Source organism: Dreissena polymorpha, chromosome 9, assembly GCF_020536995.1.
Source record: "Dreissena polymorpha isolate Duluth1 chromosome 9, UMN_Dpol_1.0, whole genome shotgun sequence".
Taxonomy (NCBI): Eukaryota; Metazoa; Mollusca; class Bivalvia; order Myida; family Dreissenidae; genus Dreissena; species Dreissena polymorpha.
In genome coordinates, this window is record NC_068363.1 from 93,054,313 (window position 1) to 93,077,652 (window position 23,340).

General features: G+C 36.9%; 2 protein-coding genes across 10 annotated transcripts in view; one reads left to right on the forward strand and one right to left on the reverse strand.

The window, feature by feature from the left end:
* Positions 1-3,856: 3,856 nt before the first annotated feature.
* Positions 3,857-17,400, reverse strand: LOC127846748 (UDP-galactose translocator-like). The gene is made up of 4 exons (XM_052378265.1): positions 17,231-17,400; positions 7,272-7,444; positions 6,795-6,950; positions 3,857-5,938 (listed from the first exon to the last, which is right to left on the reverse strand). The coding sequence occupies exons 1-4, from the start codon at positions 17,316-17,318 to the stop codon at positions 5,279-5,281; spliced, it is 1,077 nt and encodes a 358-aa protein (XP_052234225.1). The 5' UTR covers positions 17,319-17,400; the 3' UTR covers positions 3,857-5,278.
* Positions 17,401-17,414: 14 nt separating this feature from the next.
* LOC127846746 (uncharacterized) overlaps positions 17,415-23,340 on the forward strand; it is a 32,443-nt gene continuing 26,517 nt past the window's right edge. For 5 of the 9 annotated variants that reach the window (XM_052378250.1, XM_052378249.1, XM_052378251.1 and 2 more), the window contains exon 1: positions 17,415-17,569. The gene's annotated coding sequence lies outside the window, so the exon portion shown is untranslated. Of the gene's footprint in view, positions 17,570-17,660; positions 17,928-23,340 lie in introns of those variants that run through there. The other 4 variants (XM_052378258.1, XM_052378257.1, XM_052378262.1 and 1 more) reach the window with 2 other exon arrangements.

The window sequence follows — 23,340 nt, forward strand, 5'->3', positions numbered from 1 at the left end:
AAGCAATATGTCAAGGGACAAAGAAAATATTTGGGGTAGTACGAAAACATTTGCACGCTAACGCTAACGCAGACACTTAACGCCAACGCCGGGTTGAGTAGGATAGCTCCAGTCCACTATATATATTTTATATATAATAGTCGAGCTAAAATCTGTGCATATGTCATGTTCGAATTACAGAGACCACTTTAAACCTCAATTAATTATATACATATACCGGTATTGACAGATAAACATTTCATAATGACAGTGTTTATTATAAGATAAGTAATATAAGCAATGCATATTCCCACTTGAAATGCGTATATTTGTTTCCTAGCAATAAAATACATGTAGCACTAATCATAAAAAGAAAACATGTGCAATGACCCCAACAATTTGTCTGTACAGCCCTCAAGTTTTATGCAATATGTAATTGGGTTATTACACATTGAAGAACGTTAAATTAATATTTTTACTACTTCAACTAAAATGTGAATTTCCCAGTGTAACAGGCCTAGATATTGTAAAGATACACATTCTGACCAGCTTTCATCAAGGTTAAATCATAAATGTGGTCTCTAGAGAGGTCACAAGGTTTTTCACCATGATTTTAGATGCATGTGACCCAGATTCAAACTTGGCCTTTATATTAATTGGTCCCCCGTTAAATATAGCCGTTGACTCCGTTGACTATAATATACAACAGGTACAGGCTAATGTATCGGCGATTTTAATTGGATAGCGCGAAGACCAATCGATAGCGCTGTACGTGACTTTACGTTACAATGTTATGGTTCACGCGAGGGGTTTCCCAGATTATTTTTTAATCTCTCTATCATTCAGTTCATAACTAGATCAAATACATAGATTCACATGCTCATAAATCAAGAATTTCCACTTTTAAGTAACTCTAGGATATAATATATCATTTAGTATTCAAGCTGCATATGCATTATGAATCTTATTTGACTAGAACGAGCTTTTATTCTTACCTGTCAGCTGTCAAAAAGTTCGGGAAAATAAACTGGAAATGGTACAGGGATTACTTTCCCTGATACGTTTCTATAAATAACCGGTCCAAAATTGGACCGGTAAAATTAGCTTGTACTGATCCCTATATAGAGAGTAGCGATAGATAAGGAGAGGTAACCAATCTAGGCCTTTATAATGGCAAGATAAATATGCTGACAAAGTTTATCAAGATTGAATAACAAGAGCACCACATAACAGTGCCAACACTTTGCTGCGGCTGCAGTTATGAATAAATTAAAGCTTGTCAGAATTAATTTTTTTTAGAGGTCACAGTGACCTTGACCTTTGACCTTGTGACCCAAAAATGAGTGTGGCGTGTAGAACTCATCAAGGTGCATCTTCATCTGAAGCTTTAAAACTGTAGGTGGAAGCACTTTGATTTTAAGGCCAATGTTAAGGTTTTAGCACGACACCTACAGCGCACGACATGACAGGATGAGCTGGCTATGACAATACCTCGGGTTTTCTCTGAAAACAACCGAGCTAAAATTGTGGCCTCTGGAGTGGGGGAACAAGCAAAAAGTTGACGCCACAAGAAATGATTACACACTTTGTACCATGGACATAGTCCGACAACAATAGGTCACTATGAGCGCCATGTGCTAAGAAGAGCAAAACAAAGTTGGATTTTAATAGTCTTTAAAGATTGTCTTGAAGTAAAGAACACAGTAAATTAAAAAACACAATAAATCAAATAACAATAAAATTTAACAAGAGCTGTCAGAGGACAGCGCGCTCGACTATTCGAGTGCTTGACATTATAACGTTAGCCATCATGGGGAAATTGTTCCTATTCAATTATTTATTAGACGATCTTTCAAAATAAAAAAAAGGAAAAAAAAAAGTAAAAATTGGTGGATGGGGAGGGGGGGGGGGGGGGGGGGGAAGGGGGGGGAGAGCGGGGTATAATGTGGGGGGGGGGGTAATTTATAAGATGATGTATAAAAAAAATTGGCGGGGGTAGGGGGTTGGGGGATGAGAGGGGGGTATAATGTGGGGTGGGGTAATTTATAAGATGATGTTTGAAAAAAAAATAGGGGGTGGAGGGATTCTGGGTAGGGGAGTGGGGTATTGTTTGGGTGGAATCCATTGTGGTATTCAGGTAAGTGTTGTTTTGTCAAAGTAATAATCAAATGTGATCATAAATAAAGAAGTTATCGCAATTTTAGCAATAATCTAAGTGTAAAAGGGGCCATTATTATGTCAAAATGCTTGATACAGTGGTCTGCTCTTGTTTATAGGTTGAGGTTATGTTGGTAAACAAGTATGCAACATATAAAAGCAATATGACAAAGGATATAGGAAATATTTGGGGTAGTACGCAAACTTTAACATAGATTTAGCAATAATATGCATATTCTAAGTATAAAAGGGGCAATAATTATGACAAAATGCTAGATAGAGTTGTCTGCTCTTGTTTATAGGTTGGGGTCATGTTGGTAAACAAGTATGCAAAATATGAAAGCAATATGTCCAGGGACAAAGAAAATATTTTGGGTAGTACAAAAACTTTCACATTTGCAGCTAACGCAGACGCCAGGGTGAGTAGGATAGCTCTACTATATATATTTCATATATAATAGTCGAGCTAAAAACAAGAGATGTGTTTGTCAGAAACACAATGCCCCCTAATGCGCCTCTTTGAAGCTATAAATTTGGCCTTTGACATTGACCCAGTCGTCGAAATTCGCACTAGTCCGACAGCAAAGAACTAGTATTTCTCTTTCAGGCTTGTAGAAAATCCAGTATTACAAGCCCAACGTGATTGTACAATTCATTAAACAGAAAACGAGTTCCACTTTCGTTTTCAATATTTGTAAACAAAGTTTTGAGCCGCTTATATCAACTGCCGCTTATGTCTTAACACATTGTGCACATGTGCTGGGCAATCAGCCGATAATTGGATTACTGCGCATAAAGCGCATGGTTTTGTGGTTCCCGGATTATTATTATGTAAAATAAATGTTTTGCGTTTCGTTCAGGACACAGAGAGTAATGGCCGAACAGTTGTCATTGAAGTACGTCGTTGAGGAATGCGAATCTGAGGTAAGTGTGATTGACGCATTTGTCAACTGGCTTTTTGTAGAATAACCTGGCACTTAATTGCTTATATATTTTCTGGTGGTTCAGGTTTGCTCTCTCTTTCACATGGATATATGGGATACATTTCTGCTAATTTTTTACCTAAACTTAATGTATATATTTATAATTGTGATTAAATTGAAATCCTTTTGTGAGTTTAATTTCTTCTTATTTCAGGATCCGAAAGAGGCTGGCTCAGATGAAGAGGAAGCTAACTTGGATGAGGATGAAATTAATAAGAAAGTTGTATTGTGTTCTAAAGATTGAATAAATGAATGCTTCTTTGGATGTTTTATTTTATGTTTATTTGCATTTTTAACAAAAATGTTTGGGCTAGTAAAATCTGACTCAGGCTAGTTCAAATTTCCATATTACTAGCCCAACTTGCTTGTAGATTTACATCTAAATTTCAATGACTGTTGACCTATAGCCACTCAAAATGTGCAGCTCTTGAGATGCACATGCATGCAAATATCAAGTTGCTATCTTCAATATTCAAAAAGTTATGACCAAACTTTAACGAAGGTTAAAGTTTAAGGAACGAAAAATACAATGATATTTGAACTTTGACCTTGAAGGATGACCTTGACCTTGACTTTTCACCACTCAAAATGTGCAGCTCCATGAGATACACATGCATGCCAAATATGAAGTTGCTATCTTCAATATTACGAAAGTTATAAAAATTTTACCAAGGTTAAAGTTTTGTGACACACATACAATTTCTGACACAATGAAAGACAGACAGACAGGCCAAAAATAATATACCCCCGATCTTTCGATCCGGGGGCATAAAAACTTAACACAAAACTGGAATGTAAAGAGGAAAGACAGAACATTGACGCTCAAAATGCAGAGACCTAATCACCCATTTGCCTCCTTTAGAGATGTTTGTATTACAGGGCACACAATAAGCAATCTATGATCTACAAAGACCACTTTATTTGAGATTAAGCGACAAATCATACATTTCTCGGCCTTGCAGTTTCAGACAGAATATTCCTCTTTGATTATGATTTTAAAGCCTAAGGTGTGAAAAACCTTGAGTGTAACCAATTTCATAATCACTGTTGTTGATATAAAAAGGCTTTTGTTGTGATGGTGTACCCATAAAAAATCTCTTTAAAAAATTCAGGGACAATTTGATACTCCTAGAGACAATAGGTTTCTTCTATATTTGATGCCATAAATGATAATAAATGAAATTATTCAGATGATGAAATACACAAATATGTACTGGAAGAATAATAAGGATTTGTTGCCAATCAGGCTAACAAATACATGCTACAGAAGCAAATGAAGTATATATTTACAATAAGTTTTGTTAGTAGATTTCACTATTTAAAGGTTGATGTTGTTAAGTTAAATTACCCATGTCAATGAGGATAGTGCTAAATGAATCCTTTTTTCCTATATTAAAATATGACTTTGAGAAAAACTCTATTCACAACATATTAATGAATACAAATGCAGTCTTCAAAATAACACACTCTTTTGAATCCTGCACTAAGTAAAAGCCTCTTTGGTATAATATAAATGGTCAGCAACAGTTACTGTACATCATAAACAAAGATAGGTGGCAGAGTGTTGGAAAACAGAGCAATATGCATGTGCAGTCCGCAGAGGCTGGTCAAGGATAACACTTCATACACATGTGCAGTCCGCAGAGGCTGGTCAAGGATAACACTTCATACACATGTGCAGTCCGCAGAGGCTGGTCAAGGATAACACTTCATACACATGTGCAGTCCGCAGAGGCTGGTCAAGGATAACACTTCATACACATGTGCAGTCCGCAGAGGCTGGTCAAGGATAACACTTTATTCACATGTGCAGTCCGCAGAGGCTGGTCAAGGATAACACTTCATACACATGTGCAGTCCGCAGAGGCTGGTCAAGGATAACACTTCATACACATGTGCAGTCCGCAGAGGCTGGTCAAGGATAACACTTCATACACATGCATTTGGCCCAGATTGCGACTAATTTATACAGAGGTATCTGCTTGTTGGATAAAGAGAAAGTTTTTTAGGCAAAGATAAAAAACAACAGATGAGCGAAAGGCTTATTGTGAATGGACTCCAGTTGAAGTCCTTTAATACTTATGATAATTCATTATATTTTAGCTCTGAATTTCCTTCTGTGTTGTGGGAAGGGTGGGTGACTTTGGGTTTGAGATACTTTAGCTCTGAATTTCCTTCTGCGCTGTGGGAAGGATGGGTGACTTTGGGTTTGAGGGCACATACTTGCTATATAGGTAGGTGGAGATAATTACTAATGATGCCCCAGCGCAGAATTCTAAAGACAAACTAAAGCCAAAGAAAAATATAGACCCAATGCAAGATATAATGATGGAAGCAGAAGTTGCAAACCCTTTCAGGATGTTATCAGCATATTTAACAACCACTGCCACTATCAGACCCCCGCCAGACTGCAGCAATATCACAAACCACACCCATTCATCATAACCATGGAAGAATCCCTTTTCTCGAACCTGTTGACCATCGCTTAGCTCCATGGTGATATAGCCCACAAACGCTCCAAAGCCGCCAAGTTGCACATTCCTTAGCCATACAGACTGCTGTGTACCTTTCAATATCTTCTCAAAGTACACGCCGGCAAAACCCGACATGACGCAAGCTGTTATTACTGCTGCCAGCCCCACAAGTGGGTTCTGGTCAACTGTGACCTTGACCTTGTGGGTGTCCTCTGGCTGGAGCTGGACAACAGAAACACCCACAAACAGGATGACCAGGGCTCCCCACTGTATTCTGCTGAGCACCTTCTTCAGCATGATCACGGAGAGAACAGCAGTGGTCAGGATCTTCAGTTGGTATGTAACCTGTGGAATAACAATATGGTCAGAATTTTCATTTGGTATGTTATCTGTTGAATAACATGTTTGCATAAAGCATGTTCAAAAGACAAGTAGCCTTCAGCATAACACTGTTCAGTAAAACACACTTTAAACTGAAGAGTTGCGTCAACTCGTTTTGGATAGAGCTGTGTATTTTAAATTTGATGAGGTCCTTCTATGCATGAGACTGCATTATGTGAGGATCTGATCTGTCCCAGCACTTCTACTTAATCAACTTACTAAACTCATCAAAGTTGAGACAAAATGGTGAAATTTCCAGCTATTTTTTTACTGTGGTGGGCTGGTAATAGACGTCCGACCCAGCTCTACCAAATGTTAATGTCTGATAATAACTCAAAATTAGTGTGACATCTTTACAAATTGAAGCCCATCATGCCATTTAAGTCGGTTCCAGATTGCAGACTGACAGAAGCAACAAACTACATTTCCATGATGTCTACAACAAAGGCATACATATTTCAAATGCAAAGTGTCGACCAAGATAAGCCTGTGCAGTCTGCAAAGGTTTATCAGGGACGAAACTGTATGATTTGATTTAATTAAATGTTTAAAAGTCTCTTCTTAGGGATAATCGAGTTAAAGCTGAGAGTGTCGTTTCCAATTAGCCAGTGTTGCCTTCACACACTTACCTGGAATGACACTTTATGCACATGAATTAGGCCCAGTTAATACTAAGAGCACTGCACATTTGGAATATGTACGCTTTTGTTGTTCACCTTTGTTGTAGCCTTTGACAACATTTTGGTGCACATACTTTAAGCAAAGTTTTCTCAGAAAGAGGCTCAAATTTTAACTGCAACCTGACGCCAGGTCAACCTACCTGAAATACTGCTGCATCGAGGTTGGAGACAGCAATGAAGATGAGGTTGTTCTGCAGCATGTACACCAGGGAGGGTAGGGACACCTTGACACAGTCCAGGGGCTGCAGGACGATGTTTTCATGGAGATGTCTCAACCAGCCAAACACTGACCGCTCCTGTAGAGGCAATAGGGTGATAGGTAAACATAAAGAAAAAGGCATTCTGAAAATAAAATCTGGAATTGAATTTTGTATAAATATACTGAATTAATTCAATTAAAATTGATCCGAACATCTATTTCATTCTATTTTCCAAAAAAAAGATGTGTTTTAATGTAAATACATAGGGTCTTTAATCATACTCCGAACAACATACCTGCACCAGTATGATGATCAGGCTCATAAGACACTTGATGGCCTCTTGCAGTATGACATACCTGCAGCAGTATGATGGTCATTGGCATGAGACATTTGATGGTTTCTTGTACTTTGACATACCTGCACCAGTATGATGATCATGCTAATGAGACACTTGATGGCCTCTTGAAGTATGACAGCGGTAGTGGTGAAGAACATGTCGCCAGCCCGTGTTCTCACATAGCGCATGGATAGGATGAACACAGCATTCTGGACAGTCAGCAACACCAGGCTTACATACTTGAGCAATGACCCTGGTCAGCAAACAGATTAACAATTTAATATTAAAGTATTTTTAAGACACCAATTAAAACCAAAATCTTTGAAAATAACACATAAGCTTAATGATAGAAGTGAATAAGCAACATTGTGCCTGATCAATGCAAGCAATGCAATGAGTCAATAGACTTATCCCGGTGTAGCGGTCCAGTTTTTCCCCGGGGAAAGATTGGCCTAGGCCGTTCCCCCCCCCCCCAGGCCAAATTCCCCCCCCCCCCCCCTACTTAAAGAATTAATTGCAACATGACTCTTGGCCATTTTTTCTCCCCTCGGCAAATTTTACGCCCTACATAAGTAAAGAATTTATTTTAACATGACTCTCTGCCATTTTTTCTCCCCTCAGCCAATCTTTCCCCCCTCCCTACTTAAGAATTTATTGCAAGAATTTGTTTTAACATGACTCTCGGCCATTTTTTTTCCCCTCGGCCATTATCTTTCCCCCCTCCCTTCTGAAAAATTTATTGCAAAATGACTCTTGGCCATTTTTCTTCCCTTCTGCCAATTCCCCCCCCCCCCCTCCCCATATTTAAGAATTTATTTTAACATGACTCTCTGCTATTTTTTTCCCCTCGACCAATTTCCCCCACCTCTACTTAAGATTTTTTTTTTTAACATGACTCTCGGCCATTTTTTCTCCGCTCTGCCAATCTTTCCCCCCTCCCTTCTTAAGAATTTATAGCAAAAAGACTCTCAGCCACTTTTTCTCCCCTTGGCCAATTTTTCCCCCCTACTTAAAGAATTAATTGCAACATGACTCTTGGCCATTTTTTCTCCCCTCTACCAACCCCCCCCCCCCCTAATTAAGAATTTACTTAAACATGACTCTTGATCATTTTTTCTCCCCTCGACCAATCTTTCCCCTCCCTACTTAAGAATTAATTGTAAAATGACTCTCTGACATTTTTTTCTCCCCTTTTCCAATTCCCCCCCCCCCCCCCCTCTCCCCGCTTAAAGAATTAATTGCAACATGACTATTTGTCATTTTTTCTTCCCTGGACCAATTGTCCCCTCTACTAAAGAATTTATTGTAACATAGACTCTTGCCCATTTTTATTCCCCTCTGCCAATCTTTCCCGCGCCCCCCCCCCACTTAAGAATTTATTGCAACATGACTCTCGGCCATTTTTTCTCCCCTCGGCCAATTCCTCCCCCCCCCCTTAAGAATTTATTGCAACATGACTCTCGGCAATTTTTTCTCCCTCAGCCAATTCCCCCCCCCCTTCACCCCTCTCTACTTAAGAATTTATTTTACATGACTCTCAGCCATTTTTTTCCCCCTTACCCAATTTTTTCCCCACCTTAACGGTAATTATTGATTTTAACATGATCGCAACTGTCTGCCATTTTTCTCCCCTTGAGCAACACCCCTCTGTACAGATGTGCTTGATATAATAATACAAGTATCAAGTTAATAAAAGGGCAATCAAGGTCAAATGTCAAATCGGGTAAAAATATCTTTAGTCCTTTTTTTTAGCAACTCTGAATCAAATTCTGTTGTTAAACTACATTTACATGGTAGGGGTGAAAAACTGGCCAGGGGTGAAAAACTGGCCGAAAAGTGAAGAATAAATGAACAAGGGACAAAATTGTCACAAAACCAGGTTTTCATTGTGAAAAAAAATCTGATAAAGGGAGACAACTCAAACTGAACTTTTGAAATGAACAAACAAAATTAACCCCCTTTGTAAGTTTGTTTTAAAATAAATCTATTTTTAGTCGTGGCGACCTTGACATTGGAGATATTGACGTGATTCTTTCGTGCGACACACCGTCCCATGATGGTGAACAAATGTGCCAAATGATTTTAAAATCTCATAATGAATGACATAGTTATAGCCCAGACAAGCTCATTTATGGCTATTTGTTACCTTTGAACTCAAAGTGTGACCTTGACCTTGGAGATATTGACGTAATTTTTTCGCGCGACACACCGTCTAATGATGGTTAACAAATGTGCCAAATGATTTTAAAATCTCACAATGAACGACAAAGTTATGGCCCGGACAAGCTTGTTCCGCCCGCCCGCCAGCCAGCCCGCCAGCCAGCCAGCCCGCCCGCATTCGCCAATCTAATAACCAGTTTTTTCCTTCGGAAAACCTGGTGAAAAACCTGGTTAAAAAGATAAGTTAAATAAAAGATAAGGGGGTGGAGACAGTTTTAGCAACTCTCCATCACATTCTGTTGTTAAAACTTCTTTTACAAGGTAGGGATGGAAAACTTGCCAGGGGGGACAAACTGGCCAAAAAGTTAAGAATAAATGTAAAAGATAAGTAAAATAAAAGATAAGAGGGTGGAGGCAGTTTTAGCAATTCTCCATCAAATTCTGTTGTTAAAGCTACTTTTACAATGTAGGGGGGAAAACTTGCAAGGGGAGGGGGGGGGGGGACAAACTGGCCGAAAAGTGAAGAATAAATGTTAAAGATAAGTAAAATCAAAGATAAGGGGGTGGAGGCAGTTTTAGCAACTCTCCATCAAGTTCTGTTGTTAAAACTACTTTTTCATGGTAGGGGGGAAAAAACTGGCCAGGGGGGAAAAACTGGACAAAAAGTGAAGAATAAATTTAAAACAGAAGTAAAATAACAAATAAGGGGAAAGAGGTAGTTTTAGCAACTCTCCATCAAATTTTGTTGTTAAAACTACTTTTACAAGCTAGGGGGGGGGGGAACTTGCCAGGGGAGAAAAACTGGCCAAAAGGTGTAGACGGAAAGATATATTAAATAAAAAATTAGGGGGGAAGAATTGGACTAGGGGGGGGGGGAAGAATTGGCCCGGGGAAAAAGTGGCCAGGGGGGGGGGGGGAATGGCCTGTTACACCGGGAAAGCACGAGTTTAGAAAAACCCACTTATCACCCCGCTACAAACAACGCTGGTCCATTATATCAACCAATGATAGCTTACTTTAAATCATAACGGTTGATACAGTGTGTGATTTTGAAAGGATTATAAATGGGTCAGCTATATTTGTACCTGCAGATTAGTGGATTTTTCAAAAAAGTAGTTTTTTTCTGGGATATGTGTATTGACTATCTCTGGGAATTTCAATGGTGTGAAAATATTAAACTGCTATTTGCTTTTTGTATTATTGGTTTAGCTGCTAGAGATCTTATTGGCTATAATGGCAGATGAACAGGAATGACCATGGATATTTGTAATTAGATTAAAATGTGGATATTTCAATTAATTTGGATAACTTAGTATCATGTTTTGTGAAGAACCTAATAATTACATTGTTGGCTTATACATCTGAAATAAACATGGAATGTGAGGTACAGTTTTACTTTAATTTGTAGTACTAGTGTTAATTATATAATTTTTATACCCCACAATGATGGTATCATCTTTTTTTTAATTTAAGATAAATATAATTTTTCATGCATTCAATAGTCTTTAGAAAAAAAAATATTTTCAAAGTGTCTGTGTAATTAATTTGTTACACCATTCAATTGCCAATACCAAACAAAGCAGCGTTCTGACAACAATATTAAACACTTAACAGGTGGAATTCGACTACAGGCTGATCATACAAACAAACAAGTGTTGCTTTTTGATGGCTTTTAACTTTATTAATGTCATTTACTGTAATGTAAGGCACACAACTGGTATTATCTTGTTAAAGCATAGAGTAATTACCAGTAGTTATTTGTATTGAGGATTATTGTATTTAGGATTATATCTGTGTAAATCTATGAATAAAGTTGTGAGTTACCCACCAATGAGTTCTTAGTAATTACAATTTAATTATTAGTTCACATTTTAACAAAAAAATAGACTTAAAATTGATAATCAGTCCATTTTGATTAAAAAAAGAGGATCATTTGATAAGCTATTATTAAATTAAATTGCAAGACGCTAATTTGTGTGAGTTGTTCTAAAAGTCTCTTGCAACAATGTGTCTAGCAATAAAAAATGTTAAAATTTAAATACGAGCCCTGAGTTACCCAAATAATGTAGAAGTACAGATAATAAACCAACAGTATGATGACATTTATACAAAGCAGTCATATGACCATTTCAGACTATAGCTCTAGTATACATCTGCCACAAGTACACACTTTAAGGCCTGGTCACACCGAGGTAACGGACAAGAAACGGACATAAAATCATTTTATCCGTTCATGTCCGTTCTTATCCGTTTAATGTTTGTTTCATAGCTCGTGAATCTGCTCATTGTTCGGCGATGTCCGATGACATCCGTTTCGTCTGTTGGGAAGTTTTGAGCATGTTCAAAATTTTCCACCCCATAAATGGACAGAGATCTCCATTTGATGAGCGGTGTTCATACGTTAGTTAACGGTTTGTTTGGAACTCGTGCAATACACCTCCTAAACGTATCCGGATTATGTCCGTTAATGTCCGGTTGTCCTGGTCCTAACGCATGTTCTGTTCAACAGATAATAACGGACATCTAACTTATACAAAAGTGCGAAAAGTGTGGCGGAACAAAACTGTTGACATACATTTAACCGTAATTAACATGTGGGTCGAAGTATCATTTCATTTTGGTACGCCTTGTGAGAAGGACATGTGCAATGGAGTGTCGTGATCTCATTCAATTAGAGTGTCAAGCCACCCTCGTGCAGGCCCAGATTGGCCTTTTGGATGCTTATCTGGCCATGCATCGTCTTTCTCAAAAGAGAGCAAGGAGACGGAGGAAGCGCAGATGGTGGATCAGGGCTTCGCTGGGTCCCGAGCGGAGGTGTCAGTTCGGTCTGTATGACCAACTTATGGTCGAACCACGACGAGAGTCCAATGCGCATTCATCAACATCATGAGAATGCCCCCGAGATGTTCCATGAGATTCTCGCACAAGTGGGCCTAAGGATAACAAAACAGCGCAACAACTATAGACTTCCAATTTAACTGGGGATGAAGCTAACAATTGCGCTGCGGCATCTTGTGTGTCGTTCAAAGTACCGTGATATGCGATTCGGCTGGAGGGTACCCCACAACACTATTTCTCTTCTCGTGCCAGAAGTAAGTACCGCTTAATTTACTATAGTGCTAAAATTAATTTTAAAGGCTTCTGTTAGTCATTTTAATATATTTATATATTTTAATGTCTACTTCTATCATCATTTTATATGAATCTTATTGTGTTTAGTTATTGGTATAGGATAAAAGGCAAATAGATGAGTGCGCGCACTACAACACTAACCTCCTAAATTGTATAATACTATTAATATATCTTGAAATGCACACAGTTATATGCACCGTTTATCAAGTGTATATTTTTACCAAATCATCCACTCGCTAAAAGTAATGTATTATCTGCTGTGTCATACACTTATAATCCACGCTAGCTTATCATACTGTTATCTTTTACATGTCAGGCTTGTAGAACAGTCATAGATGAGTATGTTGACGAGGTGATGCGGTTGCCAACAACAGCCGCCGATTGGACGCGAATAGCTGACGGCTTCAGGGACAGCCAGAATGTCCCCCATATGCTTGTTGCTATTGATGGTGAACATATTGCCTGCAGATGTTCACCAAGGTCCTGATCTACATATTTTAACTACAAGAAGTACTTCTCCATTGCCCTGTTAGCTCTGGTGGATTCTGACTACAAGTTCGCCTGGGCTGATATTGGAGGCCATGGTGCTGCATCCGATGCACAATTGTGGAACGAGTCAGACCTGAAGGAAGCAGCTGATAAAGGAGACCTTGACCTGCCAGAACCTGGAGCTTTGCCAAATGATACTGAGGATGTACCCTACTTTTTCATTGGAAAAAAATTATAAAAGTGTTCGACCGGCCAAGATTTAGCAAATACAATTCTGATACTTTAAAATATAAATGAAGCATGACATAAAGTGACCGTTTTTGTACGTTGGTGTTCGGTACTTTTCCGTTTCTCTCACGTTGGGAGAACGTTTTGTCCGGTACTTATGCGCTACACTGCCGTTTTATCCGGTAGAAGTCCGTTACTTGCACGGTAATATCGACTGTTAATTATCCGGTACATATCTGTTAATCGTACGTTTTTTTCAGTTACATCACCGGTACTCGTGCGGTCATTGTGTGTTTCCTTTTTCTTATATATACTTTTTTTTTTGACTGGCCCCTGTGTTCACATCGAAGGCATTGTTGTTGTTGTCTAGAAGTTCAACTTGTTGTTCTTTTCCTGGCATGCTGATTATCAAGCAGTCGGCGTCGCTGATCTATTGTTGTTTCCATTTAAACCATCGTTTTTGTTTCTGTTGTTGTTGTTGTTGAATCCATTGTTTGATCTTTGATCTGAGTATTGAGGCTTTATATTGTGTAGATGATCTGGATGTTGATGCGAATCATGTAAAAGTATGTGTAGCGTCTGTGATTTTTTTTTGCTCAAAATTACAGGCGATTTTTTGCTGCTTCCCAATCGCAAAATTCCACGTTTTTTCCCAAACATCTGACCAAAATTTCCCCAAAAAAGCCAAATTAAAAAAAAATTGTTTTTTTTTTGTTGTTTTTTTTAAGAAGGAAGTCTCATATGAATGAATTATGATTTCTTAACTCTAGATCTCAACTTTATTTTTAAAACATCCTACAAAATATATTAATGTAGTCCTTTTTGTCGATAAATAATTCCCAAATTTGCCACTTTTATTGATTGAAAAAAATCCCAATATGACCAGACTCCTTTTCCCAAAATTGCTAGAAAAACCCCTGAACATGCACTTAAAAACAATATTAATTCTGTTACTTATAATCATATTTATAATGCTTAAGTTTTCCCAATTTCATGGTTTATCGCGCTATTATTCCCAATTTTCACGGTTTATCGCGCTAATTTTCCCGATTCAAATGGCACAGGCTGTAACAAATAAAAGCAAAAACAAGATATGTGTTTGTCAGAAACACAATGCCCCCTATTGTGCTGCTTCGAAAGAATTTTTTTTCATTTTTTGTATCTTTGACCTTGCAGGATGACCTTGCAGGATGACCTTGACCTTGAACTTCCACCACTCAAAATGTGCAGCTTCATGAGAACACCGCTTTGAAAAAAATTTTTTTTTTTGGACCTTTGACCTTGAAGGATGACCTTTGCCTTGAAGGATGACCTTGAACTTCCACAAATCACAATGTGCAGCTTCATAAGAACACAGCTTTGAAAAAAATAAAAATATATTGACCTCTGACCTTGAAGGATGACCTTGACCTTCCACCACTGAAAATGTGCAGCTTCATGAGAACGCCGCTTTGATTTCTTTTCTTTTTTTACCTTTGACTTTGAAGGATGACCTTGGCCTTGAAGGATGACCTTGGCCTTTAAGGATGACCTTGACCTTGAACTTCCACCACTCACAATGTGCAGCTTCATAATAACACAGCTTTGAAAAAAATAAATTATTGACCTTTGACCTTGAAGAATGACCTTGACCTTCCACCATTGAAAATGTGCAGCTTCATGAGAACGCCGCTTTGATTTAAAAAAAAAAAAATTACCTTTGACTTTGAAGGATGACCTTGACCTTGAACTTCCACCACTCACAGTGTGCAGCTTCATGAGAACACTGCTTTGATTTTGATTTTGAAGGATGACCTTGACCTTATAGGATGACCTTGACCTTGAAGGATGACCTTGACCTTGAACTTCTACCACTCATAATGTTCAGCTTCATAAGAATGCCGCTTTGAGATTATTATTTTTTAGACCTTTGACCTTGAAGGATGACCTTGACCTTGAAGGATGACCTTGACCTTGAACTTCCACCACTGAAATGTGCAGTTTCATGAGAACGCCACTTTGAAATTATGATTTTTTTTTTTTACCTTTGACCTTGAAGGATGACCTTGACCTTGAACTTCCACCACTCAAAAATGAGCAGCTTTATCAGATACACATGCATGCCAAATATCAAGTTGCTATCTTCAATATTGAAAAAGTTATGGCCAATGTTTAAGTTTTCAGACGGACAGACGCCATATATTTGACATTTGACCTTGAAGGATGACCTTGACCTTCACCTTTCACCACTCAAAGTGTTCAGCTCCGTGAGATACACATGCATGCCAAATTATCAAGTTGCTATCTTCAATAGTGAAAAAGGTATGGCCGATGTTAAAGTTTTTGGACGGACGGAAAGACGCCATATATTTGACATTTGACCTTGAAGGATGACCTTGACCTTTCACCACTCAAAATGTGCAGCTCCGTGAGATGCACATGCATGCCAAATATCAAGTTTCTATCTTCAATAATGAAAAATTTATGGCCAACGTTTTAAAGTTTTTTTCCGGACAGACGGACAGACTGACACACATACTGACATACTGACTGACTGACTAACGGACAGTTCAACTGCTATATGCCACTCTACCGGGGGCATAAAAATCACTGAGCGTTATTCACTTGAACAAATATGCTAACACATAGACAAAGTTTTCATTGCTATTTATTTTGCCCCTTAAATTTTAACACAAAATTAATACTTTCCAAAGTCCAGTAATATTATAATCAACAAGATACTATCAAAACCGTTAAAGGGCTCCGCCCGTGAGAATAACAAATTGTGAAACTACATCCCTGCTTGTATAGTGTGTACTGGTTTCCCTCATTATACAAAAAGTGACTATTTATATACCCATTTAACACTAGACGATAGTATGTAATATAAGGCAAGATGCGTAACTTAGACAGGAAATGTTCATCTATTTACCAAAGGAGTGTTGAACTAATAAATGACATTTTGGCCTATCTGCTTGATAGTACATGAATTAAACTAAGGAAATGACATATATGCCTGGGGCTTGTCTTTTCATATGAGGAAAATTGTATGGATAAATAAACTAAAATAAATTGCCATACAGCCACACCATTAAATCGTTGTTTTTATAAACAAAAGGCCAAACAATGAAATTGTTATTTATGTTATTTATGTACATCAACTGATTTTCTTATGTTCAATAGGTAATGTTCTAATAATCTGTTCCTTACATTATCAAATATTACTGTACATGATCATATTTTTTATATGATAGTCATACTAAAAAAATGTAATTTAGTTTGAAACTTTGATAGGTCATCCCTTGAAACTTTTAAAACACAGATGTGCATGTGACATTCGCAAGAACTTTTTCTCAAGCCTTATTGTTAACATGTGGAACAATGTACCAAGTGCTTTTGTCACAGCCAAACACACAGATACATTCAAAAGACGTCTGGATAAAAATTGGATCAACCACCCGATGATGTATGACTATAAATGTGACTATAATACAATAATAACCGGAAGCAAAACACTCAGATTACTAAATAGTGAGGATGAAGAAGAGGCCACTACAGAGGTTCCAAACACCTGCGGTGGTAAACCACCTAAGGTAAGGTATTATCCCCCATCAAATCCGTATTTTAAATACAATTAAAAGTTAAGTTCTCCTGCGAAAATTCTATCATGGTGTTAACTGATTATTTAAAAAAAACACATTCATTTAATAGTGGGTTATTGTTATTATCATTTCGACATGGGCTAGATTGAACTTTACTGGTACGCAGTTGTTTACCACTATCGACAAAGTGGGGGTTTGGGGGCGGTAGCCCCCGATACTAAGGAAATATATAGGATAAAAAGGATTGCGTTAGTTGTTATGTGTTAGGTGTTAAGGATTAGGGTACGCTGTTTGATGTTAAGTGTTGCGTACCGGTAAAGTTCAATCGTCCCTCGACATGTTTACAAAAAAAAGGTGTAACGAAAATATGCCATTAGCATTGCCGCATTGCTAGCAACGCAGACCTGAGAGGCTGAGAAGAGTTTGGACATTTAATTCCAACGTCATACCCGACAGTCCCGAGCTGTCCATCTTCACAATCACAGATTGAGATTCGTTGATAAGGATTTCTTTACTTTTGTTTTCGTTTAAAATCATAATTTTTACACCAATGTTTTGTTAATAGTGACATGTTTACATGGATTTCATTTGCCACGATTTTATTTTGAGTTCGGAATAATCTTTTGTTGTGATATTTGAAAACACATAAGGTTGGCTGTAGCCAAATCAAATATAGTGCTTTGTAGCCAGAAATTGGATATCATCTAATTTCGTGTTGCAAAACGTGGATGCCATTTCTTAAACAACCCCATCCCTTACAGTGCTCATAAGTAATGTCGTAAGCAATGGTGTGTATACAAATGTTGTTTTGGGGACCGATTTTCATGTGAACTTATGGTATCCTATATGACTTTCTCCTGTGTGCTGTTCGTAAGGACAGCACATATTGAGTGACATAATTGTAATGTGAAAATACTGAGCTCAGGCCGGGGATTGAAACCACAACCTCCAGAGTCGTAGTCAGACACTTTAACCACGTCGCTAAAGAGCTAGCCCAACAGCAAGTCTGTTGAAAGTGACCTTATTTCACTACAATTGGTTGATGGCTTTTTCGGCCTCGGTTGATTCAGGTTTATTCGACCCAAATTGCAGGCTCATTCGGCCAATGTACCAGGCTTTTTCGGCCCATTTTAATTTCTATAAATGGTAAATATTTTGATCAATACTCTTTATAACTATGCATAATTAAAGTGTATTCCATTTGGCATCTAGTCCAACTTGTTGACACTCTCAAATATTAAGCTACTTTTTATATTGGTAATATTTGGAGCGTCCAACCGGGCTGGCATTCAAAATATGGTGGAATGTTTTCCTTCTTTGTCAATATTGTTGCGCAACATTCAAGCCCCAATATCAGACACGTAATATCAACAGATTGCAATAATATTTACATACCTGTGTAGATTATTCATTTCTTGATAATGTTCCTTAAAAATTATGTAATGACACTTTGAATTTTGCACACCTGAGTAATTTAAATCCAACCACTATTCAAATTGTCAATATCTCTCGATTCGCTCGCTGTGTAGATATAAATCGATAACACAACCTCGATGTAAAGTATCAGGTTAAAAAGTGGAAGAATAAACAGCGTAAAATACAGTTTGCGTTCGAATGTTGTTGTGCAGAGCGTTACGTAGTAAACCGATGTTATTATACTTTTCTGGATTAATTAAACATTTTTTTTTTTCTAAAGTGACAATTTAAATGTTCTGAAATAAATTACATCTTTTATTTTTATACCGTACATAAATAATATTGATACAGATCGTACAGTATACCGTCCTATGTAACGTAGAATGTAAGTACATAAAACAACACAGACAGAGGTGCGAAAAAGACATGCATAAAAAGTTGCTAAAACTTAGGCCAGAGTTTTTTATCTTCTGTTTAACGGGAGCGCCGTATCCAAATTTCCGAAAAGTGAAATAAAAATAAAATGGAAAAAATAATTTTATTTTTATTTTTTCCTCCGCATCCAACAAAAAGTGTTCTTCTAAAAGAAGTTATTAGTGTATTTTAGCCTTGACTGTTTTACAAGCTTTTTTTACAAAACAAATAACTTTGAAAACACCCCGAAGTCTAAACATTTCATCGGCGAAAAAGTATGTCCGAATATAGTACACATCCTTAAAATAGGTTGGTGTTACATCATGTTTTTTGTTAACCGGATGAAATTCATTTCGCCCTAATTTTAAATTTTAAAGTAAATCCATAAACAAACAATACCTGTAAAGCAACATCCCATTTAAATTCCAGCAAACACAATTCATTTCAACACACCCAATAAAAATAAATACAAATAATCCAATTAAGTTAAATCTCCGATAGTTTTCACACATTGCATCCTCTGGATGGAGCTAATGTATTAATGCTGTATCTGACAGAACTGCATGCTGCAGGTAATGTAGTATTGATTAATTCCTTTTTGCCATTTGCCACCTGCTGAGGTATTACAAGTTTACAGTTTTAACTCCTAGAAATCGGCCCCAATATCAAAGACCTTTGATGTCTACGGACAGCATTGACAGCTTGCTTTTTGAGGGATTGGTTTAATTGAGGTCATTTGGTAACACTGTTGTGAATGTCAAAGACTTGTGTATGTAAATGTTTTTATTGTTGTTTCTACTGAAATTTGAGTATAGGGTAATTATAATGTTTTATTTAGAAGACAAAATAAATATTAAATATTCATGTATAATACCAAAATACCCCCCCCCCCAAAAAAAAACAAACTAAACACTTTTTTTAATTGTGGGGTGGATGGGTAGTGTATGTAAATACAATTTATATGAAGCACTTTCATGCACACTTGAATGTGGTAAGAGGGTTGATTTTTGTGTTGTTTTCTTTATACTTGATTGTTGATTTAATTAACTATAAAGAGGATTGAATAAGCAGGATTTATAATGCACATCTTGTATTCAGTAATTTAAAAGGGTAAACACTAATGCAAATAATTACAAGATAAAACAAAAAAACAAGACTTCTCCTTATTTGTCCTGATTTCTTTCTGAAAAATGCCAGTCAAGACAGAAGTCATTTCTCCCTAAAATTTGACCCTAGGCCGACCCCCGCAAAACTGTTAATTAGCTGTAATTGTTCTTACTATTAGCTCACCTGAGCAGGAATGCTCATGGTATGCTGTTGTGATCGACACCATCTGCTTTTTCAACAGTTTGTGTGTCCTCAAAAGTTTGCTTAAACATTTAACTTCTTTTCATGTTTTTAAACTGTTTTGAGACCCCTCACCCTTTACACTGACTGGACACTGTCTAGCAATACCAGGCAAGTTTACAGGTAGTTATTTTTACTGTTTTTAGTAACTTCCAAAAATAAAAAATATATTTTGTTATTATGCTTTATTTTTAACCAGGTTTTCCGAAGGAAAAAACTGGTTATTAGATTGGCGAATGGGGGCGGGCTGGCTGGCTGGCGGGCGGGCGGAACAAGCTTGTCCGGGCCATAACTATGTCGTTCATTGTCAGATTTTAAAATCATTTGGCACATTTGTTCACCATCAATTGGACGGTGTGTCGCGCGAAATAATTACGTCGATATCTCCAAGGTCAAGGTCACACTTTGAGTTCAAAGGTCAAAAATGGCCATAAATGAGCTTGTCCTGGCCATAACTATGTCATTCATTGTGAGATTTTAAAATCATTTGGCACATTAGTTCACCATCATGGGACAGGTGTGTCGCACGAAAGAATCACGTCAATATCTCCAATGTCAAGGTCGCCACGACTAAAAATAGATTTTTTTTTAAAACAAACTTACAAAGGGGGTTAATTTTGTTTGTTCATTTCAAAAGTTCAGTTTGAGTTTTCTCCCTTTATCAGATTTTTTTTTCACCATGAAAACCTGGTTTTGTGACAATTTTGTCCCTTGTTATTTATTTTTCCTACAAAACCTTTTTGATTTTTTTTTTTTTCCCTCCTCCTACTCAAACTTAAAAAAAAAAATCCCGTTGAACAGAAAATAATAAAACTCTGGCCTTAGAAGAGTGAATAGAGACTGCACCATATCTCTTTTGAACATATGCTTATTAAATCGACAAAGATGAGCATACTAGATCTAGTTAGGTAAAAGTCGGTGTTAAAAGCTCATGTTAAACAAAATTACGCGTACACGTTACACCGTAATGCCTTCTTCTGATTGGTTGATATTTAAATCTGTTTCATAATATGGCAAGAGGTCAGTGATATTGTTGCGATTTAAGCAGAAGTTTAAATGAAGAATGTATGCCTTTCTAACTTCAATTCGACAATATTTGAGGTAAAAATGGACTACTGCACTAAAACTGAATGAGTTGGTAATGTTATTTTGCAATTTTACGCAAATTAATGAAAATTTAAACTTTCTGGTTTCCAACACATTTTTGACTTTTCCCCGATGAGACGTTCCAAAAAATTTAGCCCATATAAAAAGTATCTCTAAATTCTTTGCATGTCTTATAAATGAGACTATTTGGCATCAATGTTTCTGTAAAATTATTATTATTATTTATTTATTATACCGGATTTATATAGCGCCCTTTTCATGCAAGAGTGCATGTTCAAAGGCGCTTTACATAAGAACATTTGATGTATCGCAGATACGAATACATTTTGCAACACTGTTTCGAAAGAAATCGATCAAAAGTACTCAATTAAACTATAAAACTACTCTATTATACTTTTACTATAAGTACTAAGTAAAAAGATGCACAGTAACCTTAGATTAGAAAGATCAACAAGACACTATAAAAACTACTCTATGTGTATAGCTATAACTTATAAGACAATTAATGGAACAATAAAATCTAAAACTTAAACTATAAGTACTACGTAAAAAAAACATGCACAGTAACCATAGATTAGAAAGATCAGCAAGACAAAACAGAGACAAGGGTAACGTCAGGATACCATTACCACCAGTCCACAAACCCCCAATGGAATAATTATGCTTCCTTTAAAATGGTTAATTCCAGTTCATGCTGTCAGATTGATTGAGACAAGGGTAATGTCAGGATACCATTACCATGAGTCCACAAACCTCCTAAGGAATAATTATGCTTCCTTTAAAAGGGTTAATTCCAGTTCATGCTGATAGAGATTTTATATAATAAATTGAATAAACCACTGCTTATAATATTGCATAAGATTGAAGGAAGAGGTGAGTTTTCAGTGCCTTATTGAAGGAATTGATTATTCAGTGTTGAAGAACCTCAAATGTTTGATGGAAGTGAGTTCCAGAGTTTGGGAGCAGCTTATGCTTTTTATTTCAAAGTGGCGCAATAGGGGGCATTGTGTTTTAGACAAACATATTATCTCTTGTTCTTATCTAATGATTGTAGGACATTGTTTTGAACTTTTAACAAAGCTGTTTGTACTTTTAACAAAGCTGTTTCTGTGAGTGAAACTTTCTGTATGCAGACTGGTTTTCTTCATTTAAATTGTTTTCTGTCAAATGTTCAACTATTTCTTTGCTGACAACTTTCTCCAATAATTTGGAAACATATGGCAGATTTGAAACCAGGCAAGAGTTCTGAAGTGTTTCTTTATCTAATGTGGGCTTTTTCAATAAAGGTCTTATACGTGTTGTTTTGAAGGATCTTGGCACATTTGCTGTTTCCACCAAAATATTGATGATTTTTGTCAGTATTGGTAGTAGTTCAGTTTTCCATTCTTTCAGGAGCCAAGTTGGAATAGGGTAAAGCTCGCAATATTTATTTTGGGATTGCATAATGATTTTTAGCTTTTTTTTGAAAAAAAAATTATGAGCTATTGTCATCACCATTGGCGTTGGCGTCCAGTTAAGTTTTGCGTTTAGGTCCACTTTTCTCATAAAGTATCGTTGCATAGTCTAAGTTTGTGGATAGCGTAAGTTTGTGGATTGTCGGTTTGGAATAACTACACGCGCTAGATTTTGACATCCTGAAGACGAAAACCGGAATTGTGTATTGCAAACTATCTTTTTACAACTGAGAACAAAATATTTGAATGAAATGCGTTCTAAACAGGCAAACAAATTGAATAATGGCCATAAGTGTATTTTACCTCCATTTTCATTACGCCCAAATTTTTTCTTTGCCAAAAAAATCCGTAACAAAATACTTAAAACCTATTTTGCTCACTTTGTTTATATACAGCGTTCTATTGACACTGTATGTACACAGCCTCGTGCTCGATTTTTAAATGCTTTTGAGACAAAGTAAAATTAGTGTTTTATGGTACCTGGTTCCTTATGCCTTTTTATTTAATGTACACAGGTGGTTAGCGTATGGCTATGATATTTATTAGAGAAAAAATCATTTTAAATGATAAATAATCAAATTATAACGAAAAATCAACTTTTCTGGAAAAAAAATAATTTCACTATCATCTGTATTCAACTCGAAATGACCCGAAAGCGAGGTGCATTGCTTTGAACAGCCATCCCATCATCAGTTGTGCACAAACTCAGTCTTATTCAACGCAGAAATGAATTTACTTTCTGGAAATGTACATATCTTGCCAGATTTTTACAAATGCAAGGAAATTTATTTCTGCGTTGCATTTGTAAGACAGAGTTTGTG